Source organism: Castor canadensis, chromosome 11 (genome assembly GCF_047511655.1).
Source record: "Castor canadensis chromosome 11, mCasCan1.hap1v2, whole genome shotgun sequence".
Classification (NCBI taxonomy): domain Eukaryota; kingdom Metazoa; phylum Chordata; class Mammalia; order Rodentia; family Castoridae; genus Castor; species Castor canadensis.
Genome location: NC_133396.1, coordinates 23392916 through 23420885, shown reverse-complemented (window position 1 = coordinate 23420885; position 27970 = coordinate 23392916). Strand labels below are relative to the sequence as shown.

At 52.6% G+C, this 27970-nt stretch overlaps 2 protein-coding genes across 5 annotated transcripts; one reads left to right on the top strand and one right to left on the bottom strand.

Annotated features, from left to right (window-relative positions):
• Nucleotides 1–104: 104 nt before the first annotated feature.
• Nucleotides 105–23918, top strand: Erbb2 (erb-b2 receptor tyrosine kinase 2). Of its 4 annotated transcripts, none has more exons than XM_020175480.2 (27): nt 105–395; nt 6882–7033; nt 7838–8051; nt 8868–9002; nt 9316–9384; nt 9576–9691; nt 9841–9982; nt 10817–10936; nt 11171–11297; nt 13146–13219; nt 13307–13397; nt 13604–13803; nt 14190–14322; nt 14410–14500; nt 15137–15297; nt 17765–17812; nt 19261–19399; nt 19479–19601; nt 19929–20027; nt 20292–20477; nt 20626–20781; nt 20895–20970; nt 21196–21342; nt 21715–21812; nt 21990–22178; nt 22620–22872; nt 23013–23918. In XM_020175480.2, exons 1-27 carry the CDS (start codon nt 323–325, stop codon nt 23366–23368), a joined length of 3768 nt encoding a protein of 1255 aa, XP_020031069.1. In that variant the 5' UTR covers nt 105–322; the 3' UTR covers nt 23369–23918. The 4 variants fall into 4 exon arrangements, with proteins under 4 accessions (XP_020031069.1, XP_073901959.1, XP_073901960.1 ...); XM_074045858.1 differs by lacking the exon at nt 105–395 and adding an exon at nt 999–2092; XM_074045859.1 differs by lacking the exon at nt 105–395 and adding an exon at nt 5416–6033.
• Nucleotides 23862–26075, bottom strand: Mien1 (migration and invasion enhancer 1). Its single transcript, XM_020175481.2, has 4 exons — nt 25943–26075; nt 25733–25830; nt 24970–25046; nt 23862–24879 (listed from the first exon to the last, which is right to left on the bottom strand). The coding sequence occupies exons 1-4, from the start codon at nt 26029–26031 to the stop codon at nt 24796–24798; spliced, it is 348 nt and encodes a 115-aa protein (XP_020031070.1). The 5' UTR covers nt 26032–26075; the 3' UTR covers nt 23862–24795.
• Between the last annotated feature and the right edge of the window lie 1895 nt (nt 26076–27970).

The window sequence follows — 27970 nt, the reverse complement described above, 5'->3', positions numbered from 1 at the left end:
GAAAGTGAAGCTGGGAGTTGCCACTCCCAGACTTGCTGGAATGCAGTTGGAGGGGTGGGGGGACGAGTAGGGAGCGCGCGGCTCCCAATCACGGGCGGCGGAGGAGGTGGAGGAGGAGGGCGGCTTGAGGAAGTGCAGCATGAAGTTGTGGAGCTGAGATTCCCCTCCGCCGGATCGAGAGCCGAGGAGAGCCCCGTGGGCAGCCGCGCGCCCCTTCCCAGGCGGCCCTTTCCTGCGCCGCGCCCGGCCGCTGCCCTCGCCGCGCCCTGCGCCCCGAGCCCGGTCCAGCCCGAGCCATGGGGCCGGAGCCGCAGTGAGCACCATGGAGCTGGCGGCCTGGTGCCGCTGGGGGCTCCTGCTCGCCCTCCTGCCCCCCGGAGCCGCAGGCACCCAAGGTGGGTCTGGTGTGGGGAGGGCACAGAGCAGCGCCAGTCCTTGCAGCTGCGTCCCGCGCCCACCGCCGGACAGGCAAAGGGGCCCCGCGAGCTCTCCGGCCCCCGGGATCGGAGCGATCGAAGCCGATCGGGGCACCCGGGGCTGTCGGGGCCCGCGGCCCAGAGGAGGTGGGGTGGGGGCGGTACACTGAAATGGCTCCAGACAGTCCACTGTAGACCCCGGAGTTTTCTGGACTCCTGGAGCCTCCGCGAACTTGTCAGGAAAGTTCTCTCCAAGTTTTTTTCCGCAGAGGGTGTATTGCGTGATGTGTGTGAGTGTGTGCGTGTGCGTTTTCCCTCTTCTGAGCCCCCTCACGCTTTCTCAAAGCTTTTCCAGTTGGCAGCCTCCGCCTCCGGACTGGACTGGGCTGGATTCCTTGGGGGTCCCCTCTGCCCTGCCCCTCCCCCTCCCCGCCCCCCTCCAGCCGATTGGGTTGAGTTTCTCCGGCTTTAGACGGGGTGGGGGAAGAGGGGGCGGTGGGGAAAAGCAACCTGTCCTGCGGAGCGGGGAGGACCGGGTGGCTGGTCGGCTGCCGAGTTGCCTCATGCTGGGGTCTGGGTTGGGGGAGGGGCAGGCATTTGTTTTGAACACATTTCTTTTTTTCGCGGTGTTGGGGATGGAACCCCGGGCCTCGCACATGCTAGACAAGCGCTCTACCACTGAATTCCACCCCCAGCCCTGTTTTAAACAAACCTGTTTCGGGTCCGCATAGGGATTGTGAGCTTTGAGATTTTTTGGCGAGCATGGACCATGGAGGATGGTAGTGGTTTCCTGGGTTTGGCTTAGTAAAGTAGAATAGAGTTCCAGGGGAGGGATTCCTAGTAAGGTGAAAAGAGGGAAGCTAAAGAAATATGGCTAGCTAGGGGTATACAGAGGGTTGTGTACTGCCTCTACCTTCATGCTGGGGTTGGGGGGAGGGAGAGGCCGGCAGTGTGTGCCCTGATCCATCTGTCCATCTGTACTACAGTGATAAAGCTGACATATACTCTGAACTGGGTCTTCCGCCAGCTACCTTCTGTGGAGGTTTGACTGCTTTCCTTGCTTCAGTCATGGGAACAAACCTATAGTAGAAATCCTCTTAGCATTCCCATTTTCCCAGTGAAACCTGGGCTGAAAGAGGTTAAGTGTCAGCTAGTAAGTGGCAGTGTGACCTGCAACCAGACATTCAAAATCTAGATAGTAATCCACCTAGAACAATGCGGGATGCTGCTCCCTGAATCACTGGCTTGTGGGAAAGACAAAATGAACTTGTTCTTGGAGCATTTGGTCTCCATGGGTCAGGGAGTTTGGAGAGCAGTAGGTGTCAGCACAACTGTGTATCCCCCAGAGGCCCAGCACTGCTGTACTGTCTTTGGGATGTCCATTTGTGTGTTTGAGACTGGATGTCTGTGATGAGTTGTGTGTGTGGTCTTTGTGTTTGTGTGTCTAGGTTTTGTGTTGCCAAACAGCAGTTATTTCCCTGCTGGCTTGAGGACACACGTTGAACTCTGCCCTCTCCAGGAACTCCCTCAAGGTGCTGGGCCAGATCTGCTGTAAACAGTGGGAGGTGGCCCTTTGCCTCCTAGCTGAGGAAGAAGGCTTCTGTCTCTGGAAGCCCATCCTGCACCTCCCTGTTTCCCAGGCGGGCATCTTCACCTCTGACCTTCTGATGAGATGGGTGAGGCCAGGCTGGGTTGGGAGTGGAGCTAGGGGAGTGGCCTTGCAGAGTTGGGATCTGAGAAGTGGATTCTCTGGACTGGGGCCTCCTTGAGTTTTCACCCTTCAAGTGCACTGCTGCATGCAGAGGGACAAGACAGAGTGCCTGGTGTAGGGAACAGTTATAAAGGCTGTGCACCACCCAGCTGCCTCTAGTACCCAGATTATATTCCAGAGCTGGGGTCTAGAGCAGGAATGTGGGAAAGGGGAGATGTGGGGGAGTCCGGGAAGGTCAGGATTTTGCTGGGATTCTTTCCGAGAGGTCAAGTTTTTGTATATTGTAGCAAACATCCTTTTAATCTTGAGGAGTTCATTCAGATTTTAATTGCATTATTCTATCAAAACCTTTCTTCTCTTTTTTACTATACTCATTTTAATATTCAAGAAAAAAAACTGAAAAGAGAGGATCAAATATAAAAAGAAACATATATATGCACATCTAACTATCTGTATCTATAGATAGATAGATAGATAGAAGGATAGACAGATAGATAGATTTATCTTGCATTTCCCAAAGTCAAACAGAAAACACTTTATTTTTCTGGGTTTGGAGTTGCCCATATCCTACTGCATGAACCTCTCTCACCTTAACTTTTATAAAATGTGCAGTGTGCACCCAGATTCTTGTGCATAGATGGCTTTATTTCATCTTAGACCCATCCCTATGAGTAGGTATGCAGATGAGAAAACCAAACCTCAGATTGATGAACAGACTTATCAAGGTTCCCCAGCTAACCAGTACTGTCCAGTTTTGGGAACTGATGAGAAGGCGTTAAGGGTTGGTCAAAGTCTTATTCCATTCTACAGGAATGGATTGAGAAAGCCTTGGGGACAGCCAGGCAGTCATGTGGGGGAACAGGTGCTAATCTGTTTTTCAGATGGTATGCATATAAGCATCCCCTTATCCAGGCTATAGAAGGTGGGCTGAGATGGTGGGCCTCTGAGGTCCCCTCCTGCAGCAGAATCCTCTCTCTTCCTTTCTAGCCCATGCCTGCATTCCTCTTGGGCTCTCCCAGCAGGACCAGGATGGAGGATAGGAGGCAGAAGCCACTGGGACACACAGGCCTATATGGGCAAGGGAAGCTGCTGGAGTGGAAGCATGAGGAGTCAGTGTAGGGCTGGGTGTCTGGGTAGGGCCCAGGGTAGGTGTGCCTGCCCCTGAGTATGGAATGATCGGGAAGAAGATCCCCCTCTCTGCCTTCCACCTGTGGGAAACCCCTCTGGAGTGCCACCTCTGTCTTTTGCTAGGCCACCCATCTTCTTACCCCTGGGAAGAGAGCCAGAGTGGGGGCAGGGGATGTGCGTTCCTAGGAGGAATGGGAGAATTATTATAGCTAATGTTTGTGTTGCCTTTGCCCCAGGTCTGTTTACAAACCCTCCTCATGTTTACAGACTGCTTCTCGGTTCTTCCTCTCATTTAACTCTTAGGGACCTCCTCTGAGGGAGTAAGAGTTGTTAGGGCCAAGTTTAGGTCAGTAAATATTCAGAGAAGGCCAACTAAGTCACAGGCACCGTGGGGCATGGAGATGAATTTGACTTAGCTTCTGCCCTGTAGGTCTAGATATGTGCTCATGGTCACACAGTGACATAGGGTTTTAGTTTAAAGACTCTGAGTCCAGGCCCTGGTTTGATACCAGCTCCAGGTTTGTGTGTATGATTGTTGAGTAGCTTGAGTGGGCTCTGGTCCCTGGGTCTGGAGAAGTAAGCCTTGGGGATGTAGGTACTTTCCTGGCAGTTTTCATAGAGACAAAGGGAGTATTGGCGTTCATGCTATGAGCAAGAGAAGCAGCCGGGGTCTAGGGATGTAGGTATAGTTTGGTGTAGTACAGTGCTTGTCTAGCATGAAGTCCTGAGTTTCATCCCCAGTACTGAGGGAGAGAGAAAGAGGGGGGGGGGAGGAAGGAGAGAAGAGAGAAAGAGAGAAACAGCTGCTGGGCTTTCTACTTGAGAACCCCTGGGGCTAGGACTAAACTCTGACCACCAAAGTCCAACTAGAGGGACTTGAAGGACTGTGACAAGCTCTAAGCAGAGGGATGGATGCTGGTCCCTTTCAGTTGACTCTTGACTAGACGTCATTCATTCATCCATGGGACAGATGCTTATCTGGTGCTCACTGGGGGTCCTGCCCTGGCTCTGACTGGTCCTGCTTCACACTGCCTTTGTCTCAGAGAGCTGGAGGATGGGGCTCTTCAAGTACAGGTGTCCCACAGGCAAAGAGCACCCCTGTGTGGAATTAGGACCTTTTGGCAAATCACTGGGATCAGGTAGCCATGGGGACCATGGTGAGAACTGGCAGGAGGAGCCTGGTAAGGAGGTAGGGAGTTAGATGGCACTTGAGGCATGCCAATGCCTCACGTTGGCTTGGTGGGGGTGTCAGCTGGCACCCTCCAGCTACCTGGGAGTAGATCTCAGGGTACCAATTTTACCACCTGTCTGCAAACACTGTAAGAGTCTTACTCAAATTGGCCACAAATCTGGTAAACAAACTCGCTGGTGGGGCGGGGTTGCCACTCTTCCTGACCTCCCGCCCAGCCCAGCCACCCTGCCCTGCCTGGAGTCTGTGTGTTTACTGGTGGCATCAGAGAATTAGTGTGTTTTTACATTTGTGCCAGGTGTGGCATGTTATTTGTGTGCAGTCAGGCTTAATGGAAAGAATATGGGGTCTACATTAGACCTGAGTTCAAATCCTACCTCTATCACAAGCTGCATGACCTTGTTCTTTTTTTTTTTTTGTCTTTTGGTGCTGGACATTGAACCCAGGGTCTCACACAGGCTAGGGAAGTGCTCTACTTCTGAGTCACCCCCAGCCCTGCTTTATGACCTTGAAAGAATCTGACCCCTGCCAGCCTCAGTTTCCCTGTTTGTAAAGTAGAGGCAGCAGTCTCAGTCTCTGAAAGATGAGAGGGTCTGTTGTGCATACAGTAGGTGCTCAGCTCAGCAACCATGGTGACTGCTATTGTTGTTTTTCTATTGCTTGGCTGCCACAGCTGGTGTCCCTTGGAGGCAACAGAGGGCCATAGTGGGTAGACTGCTACAGGGGTGAACTCCCGCCCCAGCCCTGCCATCCCTGTCCCCAGCTTGGCCAGGGCCTAGTCTGGGCTTGGAGACAGCTGTGCCTATAAGCAGCTGAGGCTGCGAGACTGGGGGAGGTCCTGGCAGCAGGGCGTTATTTTGGGCCTAGCCTGCCACCCCTTAGCTCCTGTTTCTCCTGGGAAGTATGTGGGAGGGGGGACCTGAGGAAAGAGAAGGGGTGAAAGTAGGTGTGGCTTGGGGTATAAAGGGGCCGGGCTATCTCTCCCCTCCATCCAGAAGAAGGCCCTTAACTTCTATTTCTGGATTCTTCCTTTCCTTGCTCTTTGCTTTCTTCCCTGTCTGCCTAGAAGGCTGGGAATAAAGACTACTCTGGGTGCCATTGGGAAGCCACCAGTTTGTGGCCCTTGGTGTAGATAGGGAATCTAAGGACTGTCCCTGCCCCCAGCCAATCCACAGTGTACAGGAGGCAGAGAGATCTCTTTTTAACCTCTAGGAGCCATAGGCTCCAAGCTGCTGGGAGAGCAGAGCCCCTAGTGTCAAAGCCCAAAGTACTGTCCCTCGAATCTGCTTGTAGTCCCTGGGAGATAGAACAGTGACCAACAGGAATTCCCAGCAGCTCAGGCACCTGTGTATCCCAGGGTGCCCTCCGCCCACCCCCCCACACCTCCTGGGCAAGACGCACCAGGTGATTCATCTTCTCACCAGAGCAGAAAAACAAGTTCAACTGGGCACTTTAATCTTCTCCCTGCTGGCAGGCCTGGTGCTGGATGCTACCCAGAGCCCCCCTCACAGGGACACCAACCCCTCCAGTATGTCTTAGTGGGGCTGAATGGGCACGTCTGGTATCCAGCACACCAGGATGAGAGGCAGGTGGGTGAGGGATGGCGGTTTCTCTTGATGCCCCTTGGTTGACGCTTAGCGCTGGGCAGGTACACAAGGCTGACGTAGTGTTCTTGTGGCAGGAGTTTCATGGCATAGATTATGCCAGCTGGTTCTGGAGTCTTGCCCCGAGGAGGTGGCAAGGGTGAGGGTGGTGGTGTAGGAACCTGCAGAGCACACTTCAGCCTGACCAGGATCTGTAGCTAGGCCCCCTAGCTGGAATCCCAAGCTTTTCTTCTCTGTACTGGGACATTCCAGAGGTCTCTGCACTGATGAACCAGGCCCCTGGCTACCCCCAGCTGTGACTCCAGCTGACCCTTCTTCCCCACTTTCTGGGTGGCATTGTGGGGGCAGATATCCCTTGCCAGGAGGTTGACACGTGGGCGTGTTGGAATGGTGGAGGGAGAAAGCCCTGGGTTTGTTTGTTTGGGAGAGGGTCAGGGGGTATCCAGAAGAGTTGTGATTCATCTTCGCCTCTCTTGGGGGATTTTTACCCTCAGCCCTGAGTCCCTGCCTTTGGGACAAAGAGAGGCTTTCTTTTTCAGCTAACCCCCTGTATTGGCGGCAAGCCCCACAGGGCTGACACACTGGGGCCCCTCTGGATGGTGCTCAGGGTCGCCCAGCCAGAAGATCCCCTACCAAGATTTCCCTCTTCTTCGCAAACGTGAAAGCTTTCTTCTACTGTTGACTGCAGATGCAAGGACATGGGAGAAGGGGCCTGTTAGCCATGGTTTCTCCCTAGCTGAAATGGCATGACTTGGGGAGTAGGCGTAGAGGAGGCAGCTAGGTTGCAGAAGGTCACTGGGCAGTGTCCTGACCCACCTCCTCCCTCCCACCAGTGTGCACCGGCACAGACATGAAGCTTCAGCTCCCAGCCAGTCCTGAGACCCACCTGGACATGCTCCGCCACCTCTACCAGGGCTGCCAGGTGGTGCAGGGTAACTTGGAACTCACCTACCTGCCCGCCAATGCCAGCCTCTCCTTCCTGCAGGTGAGGCTTGTGGGCAAGCTAGCCAGGCTCCATCGGTGGGGCTGAGCCCTCTGTTTAGAGGTGGGGGGGTAGATGAGGGTGCCCCTTCCCTGTATTTTCTCTCTGTGATTTCTCAACCAGGAAATCCTTTCTGATGTCTAACCCCCATCTAGTCTGCAAAATCAGTTGACTCTCTCTGCAGTGTGGTTGACTGTGGAAATCTCTAGGTGGGGTGCCCTCTTGCCGGCATGGTCACCTCCCCTTATCCAACTGTTCCCATCACTGTCCCTCTCTCAGTGTAGTGGGAAGAGCTGGTGGAGATGTGAGTTCCAGGTTAAGCTCTGCCACTACCAGCCATGAGGATGTGAGTGTCATTGGGTTTTGGCTTCCCTATCTGTATTGGGACCAGCAGGCATCCTGGCACACCCATTGTGAAAGTCACAAGACAAATGATCAGTGGGAAGGTTCTGAGCAGGAGAGAAAGGAGTGCAGCCCACCGAGCAGCCCACTGAGCTGCATCCATGGGTCTTGGAGTGGGGCCATGTGTGTGTTGGTTGGTCCCTCAGATTGCAGGCACCATCTTGTCTTTTCCTTTTCCTCATGAAGAAATCGAGATGCTTGAGGGCGGGGCACTTGCTCACTACTTACAAAATGCTCCCCCCATCTTTATCTTTCTTGATCACACAAGAATCTGGTGAGGCAAGGAAGAGCTGGACTGCTTAGTGGCTGGGGGCCTAGCACTGGGTCACAGCCGGAGGCCTTGGAGGGTGGGAATGCTCCAAGGCCCAGCTCCGCCTCACGCCTACCCCCTGTCCTTCCTCCCAGGACATTCAGGAGGTGCAGGGCTACATGCTGGTGGCTCACAACCAAGTGAGGCAGGTCCCACTGCAGAGACTGCGGATCGTGCGAGGGACCCAGCTCTTTGAGGACAAGTATGCCCTGGCTGTGCTAGACAATGGAGATCCTCTGCACGATGCCACCCCTGCCCCAGGGACTGCCCCAGGAGGGCTGCGGGAGCTTCAGCTTCGAAGCCTCACAGGTGGCTGTCACATCATTGCAACCTTCTTCTCTTGGTTACTGAGAACTGACCAGGGCCACTGCTAGCTGTGGAGGCTCTGTGTGAACTGGAAGTGGTGTTGCCACTGACTGGACACCGAGTCCCCCAGGGGGACACTCTGGGGGGTGGAGCTCAGTGCTTGCCTAGGAGGTACTCACGATTCCCCTCCTTCTAGAAGTTGTAGTTTTCACCAATATGCTCATCAGAATGGCAGGCTGGGTTTTTGTCCCCAAGTATGCAGTTAACAACCTATGAAACTGTATGTGGTGGCCCTGGAGTTGGCAGTGTCCCAACTTCTGGGTACCAGGCATTTTGTATGCAGGATCCCATTTAATCAAGCTATAATCCTGTAAGTCTTGCTACTAATCCTTCAGTGTTATTCTCATTTTACAGATGAGAAAACTGAGGTTTGCAGGGGACAAATGATGTGAGCTGGATTTCAGACTTTAAAAGCCTCTATTTATTTATTTATCTATTTGTGGTGCTGGGAATCAAACCCGGGGCCTAGAACAGTGCTGAGCACTTGTTCGCTTACTGAGCTCCATCCCCAGACCCACAACTTCTCTTTTAACCTTCAAAAGGTGCAGGTGCAGGGTGAGGAGAAAGGCAAATAGGGAGTTGGACAAATGTCTGGACCCTGTTGTGGACGACTTGCTCTGCTCCTCTTGGGTTGTTCACATGGTCAGGGGAGGTTGCAAATTCCTCCCTGCTGTGGGGAGGCCAGGGTTGTTAGGCACTGAGGGAGGAGAGGAGGTGGCCAACAGGAAAAGACTCTCCTGATGATTGCTCTCACTGCAGAGATCCTGAAGGGAGGGGTCTTGATCCAGCGGAACCCCCAGCTCTGCTACCAGGACACGATTTTGTGGAAGGACATCTTCCACAAGAACAATCAGCTGGCTCTCACCATGATCGACACCAGCCACTCTCGGGCCTGTAAGCCCTGTCCCTGCTTGTTTCTCTGACAGCCACCCCCCCCACCACTGTCACCCCCCCGCCCCACCCAACCAGCTGCTGACTACCTGCTACCTGCTTCCTGTTTCTCATTCCCTCCTGCCATCTCTGTGTCTCTTCTGTGAGTTTCTCCCTGTGCTTGTGAACAGCCTCCTGTGTTGGAGGTGTCTTTTTCCTTCTGGGTCTCTCCCTTGCTGGGCTAGGCATCTTGCTGCTTGTCTCTGTGACCATGTGTCTCTCATTAACTCACTCACCTTGCTGCCATCCACCTCTCACTGCCTTCCTCTGTCCCCAGGCCCACCCTGTGCCAACTCTTGTAAAGACAACCATTGCTGGGGAGAAAGTTCTGCAGACTGTCAGATCTGTGAGTCTGAAGGAGGCCCAGAGTGTGGGGGGGGAGAGGAGGCAGGGCAGGTGGACAACAGGTGACATGGGAGGGGTGAGATAACAGGCTGGTGGTAACTTCCCTGGGGCAAGAAATTCCCTATAAGGTGATGCTGGTGAGAGTCTGTGCCCAGACCCTGCCCAGCCCTCACCTTGTCTTTTTCCTGACAGTGACTGGCACCATCTGTGCCAGTGGCTGTGCCCGCTGCAAGGGCCAGCTGCCCACTGACTGCTGCCACGAGCAGTGTGCTGCTGGTTGCACAGGCCCCAAGCACTCTGACTGCCTGGTATGTGCCTCTCTGCCCTGTACCCACTGAGCCCTACTCTCCAGGGTGTAAGGGATGGGCACCTCACCTGGTACTGTGCTGTTGCTCCTGGCACACCATGGAAAACCAGCCTAGTAATAATAAGCAAGACCTATTCCTGTCCCTGCCAGGCCTGCCTCCACTTCAACCACAGTGGCATCTGTGAGCTGCACTGCCCATCCCTGGTCACCTACAACACTGATACCTTCGAATCTGTGCCCAACCCTGAGGGCCGTTACACCTTTGGAGCCAGCTGTGTGACCACCTGTCCCTGTGAGTGCCAGAGATAAAAGCATCGTTTTAATGGTCTGGGGAGGATGGTTTATGTAAACAGAGGCATATTGTGAGTTACTGTGTGCCCTTGCTTTGGAGGCCTGGTATTGACAGTTTGTGACAAGCTGCCTCATTCTCTTTAACAACTATGGGGCAGGTGGCGGTAAAGACAGGCAAGCAGCTGAAAGCCCAGACTTGGGAGCCAAACTACTGGGTTTAAAACTTGGCTCTGCTGCATAATAGTCTTACTGCTTTCTTACTATGCCTCAGTTTCCTCATCTGCTAAATGGGGGTAAAATAATAGTCCCAGCCTCATAAGATGGGTATAATGACTGACTCACTTAATGTTTGCCAAGCCTTTAGAACAGTGCTAGTGTACACGGAATGCTCCTGACGTGCTCACACTAATCTACAGTCTGCATAGAGCAGGGTTTAAAGGAACACCCCTTTTCACTGATGGATGCTTAGGACTGGGGGAGCCTCTTTCTTCCTCAGAGTGAGTCATTAGGTCCTGGTCACACCTTCGTGGTGGGTGAGAGGACAAGGTAGAAAGCCAAACCATTTGGGTTCAAATCTTGGCTCTTCTGCTTACTAACAAAATAACCTGGAATAATTCACAGAACTGTACTTTGGTTTCTGTTTTTGCAACATGCAAGTTCAGCAGTGCTGATCACATGTGGGCGTTGTGAGGAGCAAATGAACATCTAGTTTCAGACACATAGGAAGGCATCTAAGTACTGGTTGCTAGTCTTCTTCTGTATAATCTTGTTAATGCCGCTTATAGTGGGGTGTGAAGGGCCAGGGAGCATGGGCATGTGTTCCTGATCTCTGTAGACAACTACCTCTCTACGGACGTGGGCTCCTGCACCCTGATCTGCCCTCCGAACAACCAGGAGGTGTCAGCAGAGGACGGAACACAGCGGTGTGAAAAATGCAGCAAACCCTGTGCCCGAGGTACCAGCTGCAGCCCGTCCCTGTGCACACACAGCCCAGTTCAGCCCACTCTGTCCCACTACTCCTTGGTCCCAGTCCTTTTCTTCCATTATCTCTGTTGACCTGGCCACTCTAGACCAGTTCCCCAAGTTCCTCTGTATCACCTGTTAGTGTGGTCCCAGGAGGGGATGCAGGACCTTGGTGCTCTGTGTAGGGTGGCGATGGCCCCGGTATTGCCTGCTCCCTTTCCTACAGTGTGCTACGGTCTGGGAATGGAGCACCTGCGGGCGGCGAGGGCAGTCACCAGTGCTAACATCCAGGAGTTCGCTGGCTGCAAGAAGATCTTTGGGAGCCTAGCGTTTTTGCCGGAGAGCTTTGATGGGTAGGAGTAGGCACGATGACCTGAGGCAGTATCAGGGTGGAAGCCAAATCGTGACGACCCAGATATGGCAGCAGTATCTCTTGGGGGGTGGTAGAAGACAGGTGGGAGGACAGGAACGCGGGAAGAGACCAGAAGAAACTGGGATTGAAGGGCTACTTTTATAAATGAGATGCTATCCATGAACACAGACTTGTGTGGAGATCAAATCATGCAGATAAAGTAAAATTCCCCTGGAGGTCATAGCAGCTTTACTCATATTAGCCTCAAATTGGGAACGACCCCTGGGTACAGCAGTAGGTCATAGCTACACAAATGTAGTTCTGCTCAGCAACAAAAAGAAATGAACACCTAGTACATACAATGTGAATGAATCTCAAAACTAATAGGTGGAGCCAAAATCAAAGGCCAGGTGCTAGCCCACGCCTATAATCCCAGCACTCAGGAATCTAAGGCAAGAGAATTGGGAGTTTAAGGCCAGCCTGGATTACATAGTGAGATTCTGTCTCAAACAACAAACAAACAAAGAAGCCAGAATCATATGGAGAGTCATAATTCCATTTGTGTGAGGCTCTGAAAAGAAAAATCTACTCTACAATGAGAGAAATTTCCTATCAGTCAGTGGTTGCCCTGGCCTGGGAGGGGACACAGGGAAGTTTCTGGGGTGGTGGAAATGTTCTCTGTGTCCATTGGGTTACACATGAGTGCACTTCTCCAAAGTCATCACTATACATTAAAAATCTGTGTTTTACTGTGTTATATAAACTATACTTCAGCTTTAAAAATGTACTAAAAAAGAAGAAAAGTTCTCTCAATACTTCCTTTACCTCTGCTGCCCTTCCCAGAGTGGGTGTTAACAGTTTCAATGTGTTTATCTGTGCCTTTTTTTTTTTTTTTTTGGTAGCACTGGGGTTTGAACTTAGGGTCTCACACTTACTAGGCAGGCACTTTACCATTTGAGCCACTCCAGCAGCCCTGTTTTGTGTTGGGTATTTTCAAAATAGGGTCTCACAAACTATTTGCCTGGGGCTAGCTTCGAACCTCAATCCTTCTGATGTCTGCCTCCTGAGTAGCTAGGATTATAGACATGAGTCACTGGTGCCTGGCTGTATTGGTTCATTTTGAAATAAAGTCTTTATGCCCAGGGCTGGTGTGGACTGATATCCTCCTATTTTACTTTTCCTTGTGTAGCTGGGATGACAGGTATGCACCACCGTGCCCATCCATGGATTGAGATGGGGTCTTGAAAACTATTTGCCCTGTCTGCCCTCAAACTTCGATCCTTCCAATCTCTGCCTACCAAGTAGCTGGGATTACAGACCTGAGTCACTATACCTGTTTGTACATTCGTAAACACACACACAAGAGAAACTGGGTTAGTTTGGTTTACGTGAACAGGAGTGTGTGTGGGCCCCTTTCCTTGGAGGGCTGGTTATGACATTTCATATCAAGTTGCTTTGCTGTCTTACCAGGTACAGAGCAGGTAGCAGCAAAGACTTTGGAGCCAGACTGGGTTTGAAACAAGGCTCTACCACTTACAAGTCTTACTGCCCTCCTCCTCTATGAAATAGTGTCTAATAACTCTAGCCTTACAAATTTTGAATGAGTTAAAACTTGGAATATTCTTAGTACGGTGCCTGGCAGTCTAGGGTACATTCCTAGAAGATTTCTAGATCACAGGATACAAATACTATTTTGATAGATCCTGCCAAATTAGGCACAGCTGGGTTTGATGGGCAAAGGGTTTGAGTGAAGGCAGCAATGGGAGGTGGGGAGTGAGGTGGCAGGGCCCTCTCTGGGGGTCATGACCATTTCCTTCCTGACCCTGCTGATTCCTCCTGATCCTTCCAGGGACCCTGCCTCCAACACTGCCCCCCTGAAGCCTGAGCAGCTCCAAGTGTTTGAGAGCCTGGAGGAGATCACAGGTGGGCTCTGCTTCTCCGTGTCCTGCTCCAAAGGGGCTGGGAGACCTGGCCCTGTGTCCACTCTCCAGCCTCATCCTTTGTCTGCAGGTTACCTGTACATCTCAGCGTGGCCAGACAGCCTGCTTGACCTCAGTGTCTTCCAGAACCTGAGAGTCATCCGGGGACGTCTTCTGCACGAGTGAGCATCAGGAGAGGGGGGTTGGTGGGGATGGGAAGCCCTGGATTTGCTGGGTACCCTGCACCCTCGGGACACCTTGGTAGCCTTTGCATGAGCATTTGCAGAGTGTGCTGGGTCAGAAGGAAAGGGTGGGCAGCCCTCCCCAACTGGGATCTGGCCCAGGCTACATACAGTGCCCCCTGTAGCTGAGCACGCCCCTCCTACAGTGGCGCCTACTCACTGACCCTGCAAGGCCTGGGCATCCACTGGCTGGGACTGCGCTCGCTGCGGGAGCTAGGCAGCGGGCTGGTCCTCATCCATCGCAATACGCACCTCTGCTTCGTACACACGGTACCCTGGGAGCAACTCTTCCGGAACCCCCATCAGGCCCTGTTCCAGCATGGCAACCGGCCAGAGGATGAGTGTGGTAAGACGAGGAGCCCAGCACTGAGGGCCAGTGTGCAGGAGTGCCCACGGGGTCCTGGCAGCAGTGTTCTGGGGCCTGTGCATACTGCCTGTCCTGTTCTTGATTTGGCTTTGGCTGGTGTGACCTCTTGGCATGACTTGCAGCTGGGGTCTTCCATGCTCTGTTGGCACCGTTCCCTTCCCTTCCCTTCCCTTCCCTTCCCTTCCCTTCCCTTCCCTTCCCTTCCCTTCCCTTCCCTGACTCTACAATCCCAGGATTCTCCCTGCACTGCCCAGCATCAGTCCCTGCCCCATCCAGCCCAGAGCCCTGCTCACAGCCCCTTCCCCTTTTTCACTTGGACCTGGGACCTACCCTGAGAGCCCCCTCTGGCCCCTTCCTCATTGCAGTGGGCGAGGGCCTGGCCTGCTGCCCACTGTGCGCCCATGGGCACTGCTGGGGGCCGGGACCCACCCAGTGTGTCAACTGCAGCCAGTTCCTTCGGGGCCAGGAGTGTGTGGAGGAATGTCGAGTCCTGAAGGGGTATGTGGGGGCGGAGAAGGGGATGGGATGGCTGGAGGGGTGTCCAGGACTCCTCCCAGATCCCTCACCACCAACCCCTTCTCTCAGGTTTCCCAGGGAGTATGTGAGTGACAGGCACTGTCTGCCATGTCACCCCGAGTGTCAGCCCCAGAATGACTCAGTGACTTGCTTTGGATCGGTGAGGTGCTGGTGGACTCAGAGTTGACAGGGGAAGGGTGGCGGGTGCCAGGGACCTGGCAGGTTGCTGCAGGGTGTGTTAAGTCTGATAAAATATCCCTGGAGAGGGCTTCAGGCTCAGCCCTGGACAGCAGGAGGGTGGAAAGAGAGGGAGGTTGGGACCGTGGGGCTGTCCCTCCAGACTGTGACAAGTTCCCAAGGAGACCTGTATTCTTGGCTGTGACTGCGCAAAGAGGTTGGACCTTTGGGCTAAGGTGTCAGCCCACCTGGGTTCAAATCCAGGGCCCTGCTCCAACCTCAGTTGTCACATTTATGCTCTGAGTGATGTAACCGTACCCACCTTGTTGGGTGTGGTGAGAACAAAGTTGATTAGGGCTTGGCGCCGTGCCTGAGCACTGGAAAGGCTTTGTGTGTGATAGTTATTGTTGTTACTTGCTGGTACACCTTAGAGAATGCACGTCCCTCTCTGGGCACCTCCAGTTCCTTGTCAGAAGCTCCTGTTGAAGGAGGGTTGCAGGGAGAAGCACAGAAACTAAGTAGGGAGACAGTGCTGCTCAGTGGTCAGGGATCCCAGGGCCTGTCCCTTCTGCCCCTGGGGGGTTAGTGCCACCCCTACAAATCCTCCTTCTCCACCCAGGAGGCTGACCAGTGTGAAGCCTGTGCCCACTACAAGGACCCTCCCTTCTGTGTGGCTCGCTGCCCCAGTGGTGTGAAACCTGACCTCTCTTACATGCCCATCTGGAAGTACCCAGATGAGGAGGGCATATGCCAGCCGTGCCCCATCAACTGCACCCACTCGTGAGTCTGGGGTGTTTTCTGAAGAAAGGAGTGCTTTCATTGCAGGAGCTTCTCTGGGGCTCTTATTGTAAAAGGGGGACAATCTACCCTGAGACTTAATTTTTCTTTCTTTTCCCTCCCTCCCTTCCTCCCTTCCTTCTTCCCTCCCTTGTTTTGGTGGTACTGGGGTGTGAACTCAGGGCCATCTCTACCACTTGGGCCACACCTCCAGCCTTTTTGCTTTAGTTATTTTTCAGATAAGGTCTCATAGTCTATACACAGTCCTTCCTGCTCTGCTCCCAGTGGCCTAAGATCATTATCCTCCTACTTCTGCCTCCTGTGTAACTGGGATTACACACATGTACCACCGCACATGCTTGTTCTTTGCAATAGGGCCTCACTAACTTTTTGCCCAGATTGGCCTTTAACTGTGATCCTACTATCTCTGTCTCCCAAGTGGCTGGAATAATAGGCATGAGTAGCCATTTTCATCTTTTTTCTTTCTTTTTTTCTTTCTTTTTTGTGTGTGTGGCACTGGGGTTTGAATTGGCCTCATGCTTGCTAGGCAGGCTTTCTGCCATTTGAACCACTCTGAGAGCCCCTCATCTTTTTTCTAATCACAAAAACAGCACATTAAAAAAATTAACACATTGAAGATATGTAAGTATTTCTAGCACTTCTCTCCTACTTTAAATAATTTAGAATATTTTCCCTCCATTTGGGCCATGCTGGGGATAGAACCCAGGACCTGGCACGAGCTAGAGAAGTGCTCTACCACTAAGCTACATCCGCAGCCTACTTACCTGAGCACGTTCCAACGTACATTCCTTTTCATCCCAATAGGATCATAGACTGTTATTTCCAAAGTGTTTTTTTTTATTCACTTAAAAGAATCTTGCAATTTTTCTTCATGTGCCAAACGTGGACTTCACTTGACTGCTCTCCTCCCAGCTCCTTTCCCTGGGGAGAACTACGGGATGGACTTGGGTGCATGCACCCTTTGCGGCTTTCTCATGCACTTATGGGTACTACATTTGCACTAGGTTGAGTCATGTAAGATTGCTGTTTGTGTAAGTCAAAAATGGCCAGAAAATAGAAATTTTTTTTTTCTTTTCTTTTTGCAGTACTGGGGTCTGAACTCAGGGCCTACACCTTGAATTATTCTACCAGCCTTTTTTTGTGGGTTTTTTCGTGATAGGGTCCGGTGAACTCTTTGCCTGGGCTGTGGCTTCAAACTTCGATCCTCATCTTCCTGATCTCTGCCTCCTGAGTAGTTGGGATTATAGGCCTGAGCCACTGGTGCCCGGCTAGAAATTTCTTAATTTATAATCAGATGAAGTTTTTTGTTGTTTTGTTTTGGGTTTTGTGGTACTGGGGTTTGAACTCAGGGCCCTGCACTTACTAGGCAGGTGCTCTACCATTTGACTCATTCCCCCCCACCCCCAAACCGTTTCACTATAGGTATTTTTCTTTCTTTTTCTTTTTTGGCAGCACTGGGGTTTGAACTTAGGGTCTCATGTTGCTAGGCAGGTGCTCTACCACTTAAGCCATTCTGCCAGTCCTGTTTTGTGTTGGGTGTTTTCAAGATAGGATCTTGAAAACTGTTTGCTTCAGCTGGCTTCAGAAGCGTGATTCTCCTGATCTCTGCCTCCCAAATTGCTAGGATTACGGGGGTGACCCACCGGCTCCCAGCCAGATCTGTATTTTTTGTGTGTGTCTTTCTTTCTTCCTTCCTTCTTTTTCTTTTTTCTTTTCAGCAGTGCTAGAGTTTGAACTCAGGGCCTTGTGCTTGCTAGGCAGGTGCTCTACCACTTAAGCCATGCCCCCAGTTGTGTACATTTCTTAATATAAGTGGGATTATACTTGTATATTGTTCTGCACTATTGCTTTGCCCTCTACTTTTTTTTTTAACTTCTTAATCTGTAGTGTAGATGTTTGAGAAATACTGAGTTTTTTGTTGTTATTTTTACAGATTATTGCAATTCAGCTCCATGCACAAGGGAGAATCCTGTGCATACCCTTACTGTACTGGTGTTGGTATTTTCAGAGTGTATACTGAGGTGGAACTGCAGGCTCATGGGTGTATTTTATTAATTGACTGGTTGGTGCTGGGGATGGAACCCAGGGTCTCGCACAAGCTAAGCACCACTGTGCCACTGAGCCTCATCCCCACATTGTGAAAGATGGATCGCCATACTCTCTTCAGTAGAGATTGGTCGGTGTACCCCAGGATTCTTTTATGGAGGGAAGAGCTGAGCTTTCAGACTTGATGCTCTGTGGGGGTGCTTCCCTGCTCCTGTCAGTTTAAGTGCAGGGGTGTAGGAGAGAGATTTCCTGACTGGAGAAGGAATCCCCTTGTGGGCTGGTAGACAGAATATTGGTGACCTGAGCCCAATTTCTGCCTTTGTCAAAATGGGGGTTATAACTCAGCCACACCCTCTCGAGGAGGCTGTTCCTAGGGTTGTTGATGGGACTTTCTCTTCTTTAGCTGCGTGGACCTGGATGACAAAGGCTGCCCTGCGGAGCAGAGAGCCAGGTGGGCCTGGGCCCCGGGAGGTGCCTCTGTTGCCCCTTACTTCCTCCCCTGCCACAGATGGGACACCTGACTTGCCACCCTTACTTCCCAGGCCATTCTTTCAGTGTTGATCCTCCTTTCAATTTGCTTCAACAAGTGGATGGAGAACCTGCTCAGGATGCTAGGGGTGGGTGTGGCAGGGAAAGGTGGCCAGCACATCCAGCACCTCCCACCCTGGAGTAGCTAGATGTCTCTGGAGGGACACAGGTCAAGTTCAACTCCCCAAGCAGATTGCAGCAGTGTCACTCAGGAGGGTCTGGGGAGTTCTTTCTTATGAGACAGAGTTTCACCCTGTAGCCCAGGCTGGCCTCACACTTGCAATCCTCCCATCTCAGCTTCCCAAGTGTTGGGATTACAGGTGTGCGCCACCATGCCTGACAGGGTCGGAAAATTCTAACCATGATGGTGGGAGGCTTCCTGCAGGGGGTGCAGGTACTTCTCTTGCACTCAGGTGGAAGGGGAGGTGGTATCGGGCCAATCCAGGTGGTCAGAGGCTCTGGTGGGCTGTTTTATGCATAGAGACAGGAGAAGGGGAGAGGGCATAGGCAGATGAAAGCCAGATCTGAAAGGCAGACGTCTTGATCACCAAGCCATAGGACATGATTGTCTGGCAGTGGGGAGCTTTGGAAAGGAGAAAACAAACCAGAGTATGGCTTAGGCAATCATTTTTCCATGAAACAAACATTCACTGTGCTATTGCTGAGCCAAAGAAAGGGGTGGGGTGGATAGGACAGGATAGGAGGTGACAAGGATGACAAGAATGTTAGGTGGCAGGGTGGCATATGTCTGTAATCCCAGCACTCAGGAGGATGAGGCAGAAGGATCTTGAGTTCCAGGCTAATCTGGGCTACATTTCCAGACCCTTTCTCAAAAAACCAAAAAATTTCTAGTTTATACCCAGGAGATCCATCTATCCCAGGATGAACTGAGTCTTAAAAGATGACCCCATGGAGAAAAATAGTTCTGGCAGCAGGAACACCATGTGCAAAGGCTGGGAGGTGTGGGGAATCAAGACTTGTGGGTAGAAACTTTGGCTAGACCATCAGAATTTCTGGACACACATTCTTTGGGCCCCGCCCATGCAGTCATCAGGATCTCTGGGGGTGAAGCTCCTTGGTGAGTTTTATGCCAGGAAGTTTTAGAGCCCTGAGCTAGAGCCAAGGGTGAAAGAGAGCACAGAGAATTTGGAGATGTGGATGTCTGGGACTGTGTGCATGGTTGCAAGTAGTTTGGACTTTGTTGTAGAAGCAGAAGTTTGCCAAGGCAGGTTTTAGAGTAGGGAAGAAAGGGTCAGAGCCTGCGGTCATCCTTCCATTTCCCGTTCCAAGTGCTTTTATGTACTTCCATGTCCCTTTGAACCCCTTGTCCCAGACTGGCCCCCAATTCCTGATCTTGTCTCCTGCCCCTAGCCCTGTGACATCCATCATCGCTACTGTGGTGGGCATTCTGTTGTTCACAGTCGTGGGAGTGGTCTTAGGGATTGTAATCAAGCGAAGGCGCCAGAAGATCCGGAAGTATACAATGCGGAGGCTGCTGCAGGAAACCGAGGTGAGGCGGGAAGAGGGCTTCCCAGCCAGCTGGGGGTCTGCTGCTCACCTGGCACTGATCCACCACGCCCTCACCCCAGTTGGTGGAGCCATTGACACCCAGTGGAGCGATGCCTAACCAGGCTCAGATGCGGATCCTGAAAGAGACTGAGCTAAGGAAGGTGAAGGTGCTTGGATCTGGAGCTTTTGGCACAGTCTACAAGGTCAGGGGCAGGGCCAGACCTGAGGTGGGCAGATCTGGTGGGGGGGAAGGGGGTGGGGTGGGGTGGGGGGTGATCAAGTTTGGCAAAGGGCTGGTGGAGTAGCTCAAGCAGTAAAAGTACCTGCCTGGCAATTGTGAGGTCCTGAGTTCAAACCCCAGTACTGCCAAAAAAAGAAGAGTCTGGCCAAGCTGTTTGGGAGGAGAGGGGGCCAAGTTGGAGGGTGGGCGAAGGGTATTATCTCAGGCACAAGAATGAGCACAAGGAATAACCTGGTGTTGGAGGTTGGGTCTGACCCACACTCCTTGCTCACATCCTCTTTCTGCTCAGGGTATCTGGATACCTGACGGGGAAAATGTGAAAATTCCTGTGGCCATCAAAGTGTTGAGGGAGAATACATCCCCCAAAGCCAACAAAGAAATCCTGGATGTAAGCCCACCACCCTCTCCTGTTGGGAGTCCTGAGGGACCAACTGACTGCAGGCCTGGGCTGCTGTCTTTACTGGGTCTTGGGAAGACAGGATCTCCTAAACCTGACTTTCAGCTGCCCCAGTCTGCAAGCCCTAGCTGTGGTTTATGATGGATGGGTGAGATGGAGGGGTGTGAGGGTCTCCGATCATGGCCTCTCGGGAGGGGAGCATGGGGGTTGGGAGTTTGTTGTCTACCACACCCTCTTAATGTACCCTCCCCCCAGGAAGCCTACGTGATGGCTGGTGTTGGCTCCCCATATGTGTCCCGCCTCCTGGGCATCTGCCTGACATCTACAGTGCAGCTGGTGACACAACTTATGCCCTATGGCTGCCTCCTGGATCATGTCCGAGAACACCGAGGGCGGCTGGGCTCCCAGGACCTGCTCAACTGGTGTGTGCAGATAGCCAAGGTATATACTTCGGAGGACCTGGGCTCAGGAGGTCCCTTGCGAGCAAGTCTTTGTCGTCACATAGGGCTAGCATGAGATGTTTCTTGGGAGTGTGGCCAGGGCGAGGCCCAGCCCCAAGGTCCACGCAGGCACCTCCCTCCCATTCCAGGGGATGAGCTACTTGGAGGATGTGCGGCTCGTGCACAGGGACCTAGCTGCCCGGAATGTGCTGGTCAAAAGCCCCAACCACGTCAAGATTACAGACTTTGGGTTGGCTCGGCTGCTGGACATCGATGAGACAGAGTACCACGCGGATGGGGGCAAGGTCAGAGGAAGGATCAGAGCGGGCAGGATGGAGTGGGGTCTGTCCCCTGGGGAATTCTGAGAAGGGCTACCTTCTCCACCCCACCTACCCCACTTTTTTCTTTGCTCTCCCAGGTGCCCATCAAGTGGATGGCATTGGAGTCCATCCTTCGCCGGCGGTTCACCCACCAGAGCGACGTATGGAGCTATGGTACGTGGTGGGGATGGTGGGGAGGGTTAGACCAGGAGCCATGGCAGGGTAGGGGCAGGTGAGTGGGAATAGGGAAAGGAGGGGAAGGGCTTGCCTGTGCCCATCCTGTAGGGTCTGTCCATCCAGGGACTGGGAAAGACTTCCTGCCCCTACCATGGCTCCAGGCTCTGCTTCATACACCAGAGCTCCCTATGGCCCCCCATTCCTGATGTTTGTCTGTCCTAGGTGTGACTGTGTGGGAGCTGATGACTTTTGGGGCCAAACCCTATGATGGGATCCCAGCCCGGGAGATCCCTGACCTGCTGGAGAAGGGGGAGCGCCTGCCCCAGCCCCCCATCTGCACCATTGACGTCTATATGATCATGGTCAAATGTTCGTGGTGGGGCTGAGCATGCTGTGGTGGGGGTGGGAGGGCCTGGGTGGAGGGCAGGGCAGGGGCGGGAACTAAGAGCAGGCCATGAATGGTCCCAGAGGTCCTGGTACGTTGAAAAGGGCCTCAGAAGTACCTGTCTGTCCTTCACAGTAAGAGTCCTGAGCTGCTCTAGAGGAAGAGACTGTAACAGTATTAAAAACGCAGGGAGGGGGACTAGGAGAAATGCCTCAAGGTTCCAGCTCAAGACCCCAGAGTCTGGATCTGTTTCTCTATCACGTGAGGGCTCTGGATTTGAGTTGAAGTTGCCTAGGTCAGACTAGAGAGGGAAAGGAGGGGACAGGACCTGGGTGCTGAGCTCTGTCTTGCCCCAGGTTGGATGATTGACTCCGAATGTCGGCCAAGATTCCGGGAGCTGGTGGCTGAATTCTCCCGCATGGCCAGAGACCCCCAGCGCTTTGTGGTCATCCAGGTACTAGGCCTACCCACTCCATCCCTGCCTCTAAGTATACCCCCCGCCACAAGGGTCCTGGGAAGAGGATGCCTGGGTTCCAGGCCCCCATGCCCAGCCCCACCTCTGGTCCCTGTGAGCCTTTTTCAGGAGGCTGCATGCTGGACTGTTATCTCCCACCTGCATCTCCTTTTCTAGAATGAAGACTTGGGCCCAGCCAGTCCCTTGGACAGTACCTTCTACCGCTCACTGCTGGAGGATGACGACATGGGGGACCTGGTGGATGCTGAGGAGTATCTGGTACCACAGCAGGGTTTCTTCTGCCCAGACCCTGCCCCAGGTGCTGGGGGCACCACACACCGCAGACATCGAAGCTCATCCACCAGGGTCAGTGCCCTCAGTCACACTGTGGTGGCTGTTTGCTTACTTCTCCTACCCCAATGCTCTAGGGTCCCCCTTTTTCTTTTTGTGGTACTGGGGTTTGAACTCAGGGCCTACACCATGAGCCACTCAACCAGCCCTTTTTGTGATGGGTTTTTCAAGACAAGAGTCTCTCAAACTGTTTGCCTGGGGTGGCTTTGAACTGTAATCCTCCTGAGTAGGTAGGATTATAGGTGTGAGCCACCAGTGCCTGGCTAGGATCCCTTTCTTTGATGCTCTTTCACCTCTCATGGAGACTCCATTATGCCTAAGGAGGATTCTTGCTGCTTCCCAACTCCTGTGATTCCTTTCTTTCCACTGTGACTGTCATACCCCGAAGGTCACCTCCCATGCAATCCCCCTCCCAGACCCATGAGTGACTCCTATTACTTTCTCTCTTGTCCCCAGAGTGGAGGTGGTGAGCTGACACTGGGGCTGGAGCCCTCTGAAGAGGATCCCCCCAGGTCTCCGCTGGCCCCCTCAGAAGGGGCTGGCTCTGATGTGTTTGATGGTGACCTCGGAGTGGGGGCAGCTAAGGGGCTGCAGAGCCTCCCTCAACATGACCTCAGCCCTCTACAGCGGTACAGTGAGGACCCCACTGTACCCCTGCCCCCTGAGACTGACGGCTATGTTGCTCCCCTCACCTGCAGCCTCCAGCCCGGTATGGAATTCAGTCCTGAGCTAAGAGACTGGGAGGCAGGGGACTTGGGAACCTTTAGGTCAAGGCCACTGTAGAGGCAGTAGTAATGGCAGGGACATCCAGGTTCCTTTCCCTAACAAATTCTCCCATTGCCTTTTTAGAATATGTGAACCAGCCAGAGGTTCGGTCGCAGCCCGCCTCACCCCTGGAGGGTCCTCTGTCTCCTGTTCGGCCTGCTGGTGCCACTCTGGAAAGGCCCAAGACTCTCTCCCCGGGGAAGAATGGAGTTGTCAAAGACGTTTTTGCCTTTGGGGGTGCTATAGAGAACCCTGAGTATTTAGCACCTAGGGGAGGCACTGCCCCTCAGCCCCACCCACCTCCTACCTTCAGCCCAGCCTTTGACAATCTCTATTACTGGGACCAGGACCCATCAGAGCGGGCATCTCCACCCAGCACCTTTGAAGGGACCCCCACGGCAGAGAACCCTGAGTACCTGGGCCTGGACGTTCCAGTGTGAGCCAGAAGCCAAGTCTGCTGAGCCCCTGCTATACCCTTGCAGTTGGGGAAGGCCTGACTTCTAGCCCATGTCACACCAAGGCTGGGATACGGCTCTCTGACCACACTGAGGGGAGCATGCCATGCCATGCCATGCCATAAACCTATCCTGCAGAACCTTCCTTCCTGGCTAAGACAGGCAGCTGAGAAGGGTCCAGTCTGGTTGGAAGAGGGGGTGCATTAGGCAGTCTTGGTGGACTTCAGAGCCCTGTCCCACCAGACTCTAGGGTCTAGTGGATGCCAGAGCTACGCTCTCCTGAGGCTTCGGCCAGGCCTGGCCCTCTTCTTCCAAACCTTGAGCTCTAAATGACTGAGGAAAGCTGGGCCTACAAAGGGGCCCAAGGGACTGTCTGAGAATGAGGACAACCCATTAGCAGACTGTGCCTGACACCCAGTGTGCACCCCAGGAGGAAGGTAGTTGCACGAGTGTCCAGACCAATCCTTGTACAGAGTGCTTTTTTTGTTTTGTTTTTACTTGTTTTTATTTTTTAAAGATGAAATAAGGACCCAGAGGGAGAGTGGTTGTTGTGTGGAAAGGGGGTGTGTCTCGGGTTGGGGAGGGATGTCCCTCTTCACATCCATTTTCTCCATTTGCAAATAGATTTTGGAAAACAGCTGGGCCCCATCCTGTGTCTGGGCCAGACCTTACTGCTCACCTTAAACTCAGTCCTCTTCCAAAAGCCTGAATGAGGAGCCCAATTTCCAGTTCCTTGGGTTTGAATGTTAGGATTTCCACCTGAGGGCCCTTTGACAACTGGGTTATTTTTGCTTGAACAAACTCATTCCTAAGGCCACCCGCCAGATGGGGTCATTTCCTCCCTATGTAGAAGGGGAGTCAGGGATATGGAGGGGGGAGAAGAGGCACTGTCTATTACATGACTCATTTTCCTTGCCTTGGCTAAGAAAGAAGCTCCCTGAACCTAAGCAGCTGTCTAGAAAAAGCCCACCCACCAGGTGGCATGGAGGCTGGCATGACTCCTGCCCTCCACACTCCCAGGCTAGACATAAACATACACTAGTTGGCACAAGTGATTGTAGTGCCTTTGTACTGCCAACAGCTGACATCACCTAGGGCTCAGGGGGAAATAAATTAGATCTACTGTGGCATCTGACAGGTAATGCCAAGCTGGGGAGGGGACTGAGCTTTTGTGGGCACTTATCCTTTGTGGATGGGGTATGAGGTGGCTGTGGGAATGTCCATAGAGAGTGTCTCTTTTCAACCACCAAGACTAGATGTTTCTGTTCCATCCTTGTGCCCAAAGGGGCAAAGTGGAAGCTAGGGTCTCTTAGCTAACAGGAGCTTAAGTGAGGGGAAAGAGGCAGAGAGAGTTCCCAGCAGGACCAAGGCTTGAACTCCAGAACAGAGCAGTAACCCAGAGTCACGTGCAGTCACAGGATGACACAGGGAGGGCGGCTGTTGGTGATTTTTTGCAGGGGTTCTCCATTACTGGCTCTTCGGATGGCCTCAATGAGCTAGAGGACAGAGGTGTAGAATAGGATTGATGGGATGCACTGCTGGAGAAGGATGTCCCAGGGGGTCCTCCCACTGCTCCAAATACTCACATCTTTCTCATAAGGAAAGCCTCCATTCTCCAACTTGGAGAACACCAACTGTCCATTGATCTCAATCTCAAAGGCCCCTGGTATGAAATAAATACATGAATGAATGCTGGAACAGGTAGAAGTCAGGGGAGGCCCTCCAAAGGGGAGTGACCACACTTCTTAGGCCCTAAGCAGGATTCTTCATGTCTCCCACCAGCCCCAATACTCGTTTTGTAGTCCCCACCCCCCCTTTTTTGGGTGGGATTAGAGTTTGAACTCAGGGTTTCTGCTTTGTAAAGCAGGCACTCCATTGCTTGAGCCACACCCTCTAGTCCATGTTGCTCTGGTTATTTTGGAGATGGGGGGGAGGAGGCGGTCTCAAGAACTATTTGCCCTGGCTGGCCTGGAACGGTGATCCTCTCCTGATTTCAGCCTCCCAAGTAGCTGGGATTATAGCAATAAGCCACAGGCTGGTTAATTTGTTCTTTAAGTCATTCTTCAGCCCATGGTCAACTCAGAGGAACCTAAGGAGGTCTCACCCTGTGTCCATCACTCAATGAAGGGCTCTCTCCCCGCCAAAATTACACTAAAGCAGTCTAAGGTTTCTCCCTACAGGCCTCATCTGTGTGGCCCCCTCCTCTTTAAGAGGGATCTCATGTCATGTTGGTTGGACATTTTTACCATGTGCCACGCATGACTGGGTAGCAGCCAATGTCAGAGTTAGAAAATAGCAGAGCTGTGATTTAGCCTCAGACTGATTCAGCAGGTGTTCTGCGGATCTCACCTGTCCCTCCCAGGCGCGACTCAATCTCGATGCCCGGATACTGCTCCTTCACGGCACTCGCCAGCTCCAGGTAGGTGGCCTCAAAGCCGCAAGGTTCACTAAGGAAAAGAGATGTGGGGTAGGCTAGAGTTCCGGGGGAGGAGTCTCCCGTGCACCCACTTCCCTCCCGCACGGCCAACAAAGGGGTTCCTTCCACCCCGAACCGCTCACCAGTACTCCACCACGATGCGGACCCCACTGCCCGGTTCGACCTCCCCGAGAGGGGGCGCTAAGGACACCTGCCCTGGCTCCCCGCTCATTGCTGCCGGCTCCGCTCCGGCCGCTGCTTCCGGGTGTGACGCCACGCCGCAGGCACGTGACGGGGCGTGACAGCGGCGGGGCGTGGTCACGCGTTGCGTACAGGCGCCCCCTGCAGGCGGCGGCTAGTACTACATTTGATCCCATATTCAAGCTGGAGAGCCCAAGTCCTGGACTGGGCGAGCTGGTCCAGACGTCCTTCTCTCGCTCGGGTTCTGAGAGCGCTAGGCTTGTCCGAACTACATGCCCTTTCTTATTTTTGAAGTTTGAACTGAAGGTCTGGAGCTTCCTAAGCGGGAGCTCTAGTGCTTGAGCCACGACCCCAGCCCTTTTTGCTTTCGCTATTTTTCGAATAGGGTCTCGTTTTTATGCGGGGCTGGGCCGAACAGATTCTATTCATACTTCCAGCGTAGCCGGAATGACAGGCGTGCCCCACTAGGTTCAGCTGTTGGTTGAGATGAGGGCTTGCCGAGTTTTCGCCTGGGCTCTCCTAAACTGCGATGTTCCTGATCTCTGCCTCCAGAGTAACCAGGACTATAGGGGGCAGCCACCGCGTGCTGCAGTGACCTTAATGTAATGAACTACCTCAGACTGCAAAGCGCTTTTCAGTTTATAAAAAAGGAAGAGAAAGTGGTGGGGCAAGCAGCCTGGGGAATGAGACTGGGATGGCTGATGGTTTGTAATACTTGCCATTTCTTCCAAACAGGTGCCGATGGTGTTCTAAACTACCCCGTAGTTCCACATTCAAATTCTTTTTACTCCAAAGTGCTAAACTCTGGCTTTTCCCTGCATTAGAGAAGCTTAGACTTTAGGTGAGGGGGATGCCTGCTCCTCGGGCTCTGTGCCCCATCACTAGTACCCACTTTCTGCACATCCCCGTCTCCTGCCAACCTCTCCCTAGAGGGCTAGCATTATTATGCCCATCTTGCAATTCTGGAAACGGAGGTTGTGTAAGTCCTCACTGCCTCTTCTCTTCCTGGAATACCAGGATAGTATTCTAATAGGTCCCCATTCTAGTATTCTTCTAAACCGTTCTCTCTCTTTTCTTTCCTTCCTTCCGGTACTGGGACTTGAACTCAGGGCTTCACGTTTGCTAGACAGGCGCTCTACCACTTTACAGCCCTTTACTGTGTTGGGTATTTTCAACATCGAGTCTTCCAAACTATCCTCCCCAACTGGCCTTGAACTGCGATCTTCCTGATTTCTGCCTCCGGGGTAGCCAGGATTACAGACGCGAGCCATTGGCACCAGGCCCATTCTTTCTTTTTCAAACAATACAGGTGATTTGTAGAGTTGTGCAACCATCACCACAATCCAGTTACAGAACATTTCCATCAATCTAATTAGGTCCCTCCTACCTGTTTGCAGTCAGTCTGGCTCCCAACTTCAGTCTTAGACAATTGCTGATCTGCTGTCTCTATAAACTTGCCTTTTCTGAATATTTCATATGAGTGGATCATGCAATACATGGCCTTTGCTCTGGCCTCTTTCACTTACGTAGTACTTTTGGAAGGTCATTATCCTATATCTGTTTGCATGTACCAGTAATTCCTTCTTATGGCTAAGTAGTATTTCACTGTATTGATGGGCATTTGGGTTTCCAGTTTTTGTCTATTTTGAATAAGGCTGCTATGAATGTCCTTTAGGTGTCTTTGTATGGATGGATGTTTTCATTTCCCTTGGGTCAATTCCTAGGAGTAGAATTACTGGATTGTATGATAAGTCTATGTTTAACTTTTTAAGATATTGCCAAACTGGGCTGGGTGTGATGGTTCACACCTGCTATTTCAGCTACTGGGAGGCCAACCTGGGCAAAAAGTTACAGACTGCATTTCAATCACTAAGCCGGGTGTGCTGGCCTGCTGCTGTGGTCCCAGCTATGGAGGAGAGGGTCATAGGTAGGAGGATTGCTGTCCAGGCTCCCCTGGGCAAAAAAAACCC

Coding starts and splice junctions, on each gene's coding strand:
- Erbb2 (XM_020175480.2), top strand. CDS start 323: ATGGAGCTGGCGGCCTGGTGCCGCTGGGGGCTCCTGCTCGCCCTCCTG. Junction 20,782..20,894: donor ACCACGCGGATGGGGGCAAG/GTCAGAGGAAGG, acceptor TTGCTCTCCCAG/GTGCCCATCAAGTGGATGGC. Junction 20,971..21,195: donor GAGCGACGTATGGAGCTATG/GTACGTGGTGGG, acceptor TGTCTGTCCTAG/GTGTGACTGTGTGGGAGCTG.
- Mien1 (XM_020175481.2), bottom strand. CDS start 26,031: ATGAGCGGGGAGCCAGGGCAGGTGTCCTTAGCGCCCCCTCTCGGGGAG. Junction 25,047..25,732: donor GTCGCGCCTGGGAGGGACAG/GTGAGATCCGCA, acceptor ATTTCATACCAG/GGGCCTTTGAGATTGAGATC. Junction 24,880..24,969: donor GCTTTCCTTATGAGAAAGAT/GTGAGTATTTGG, acceptor TCTGTCCTCTAG/CTCATTGAGGCCATCCGAAG.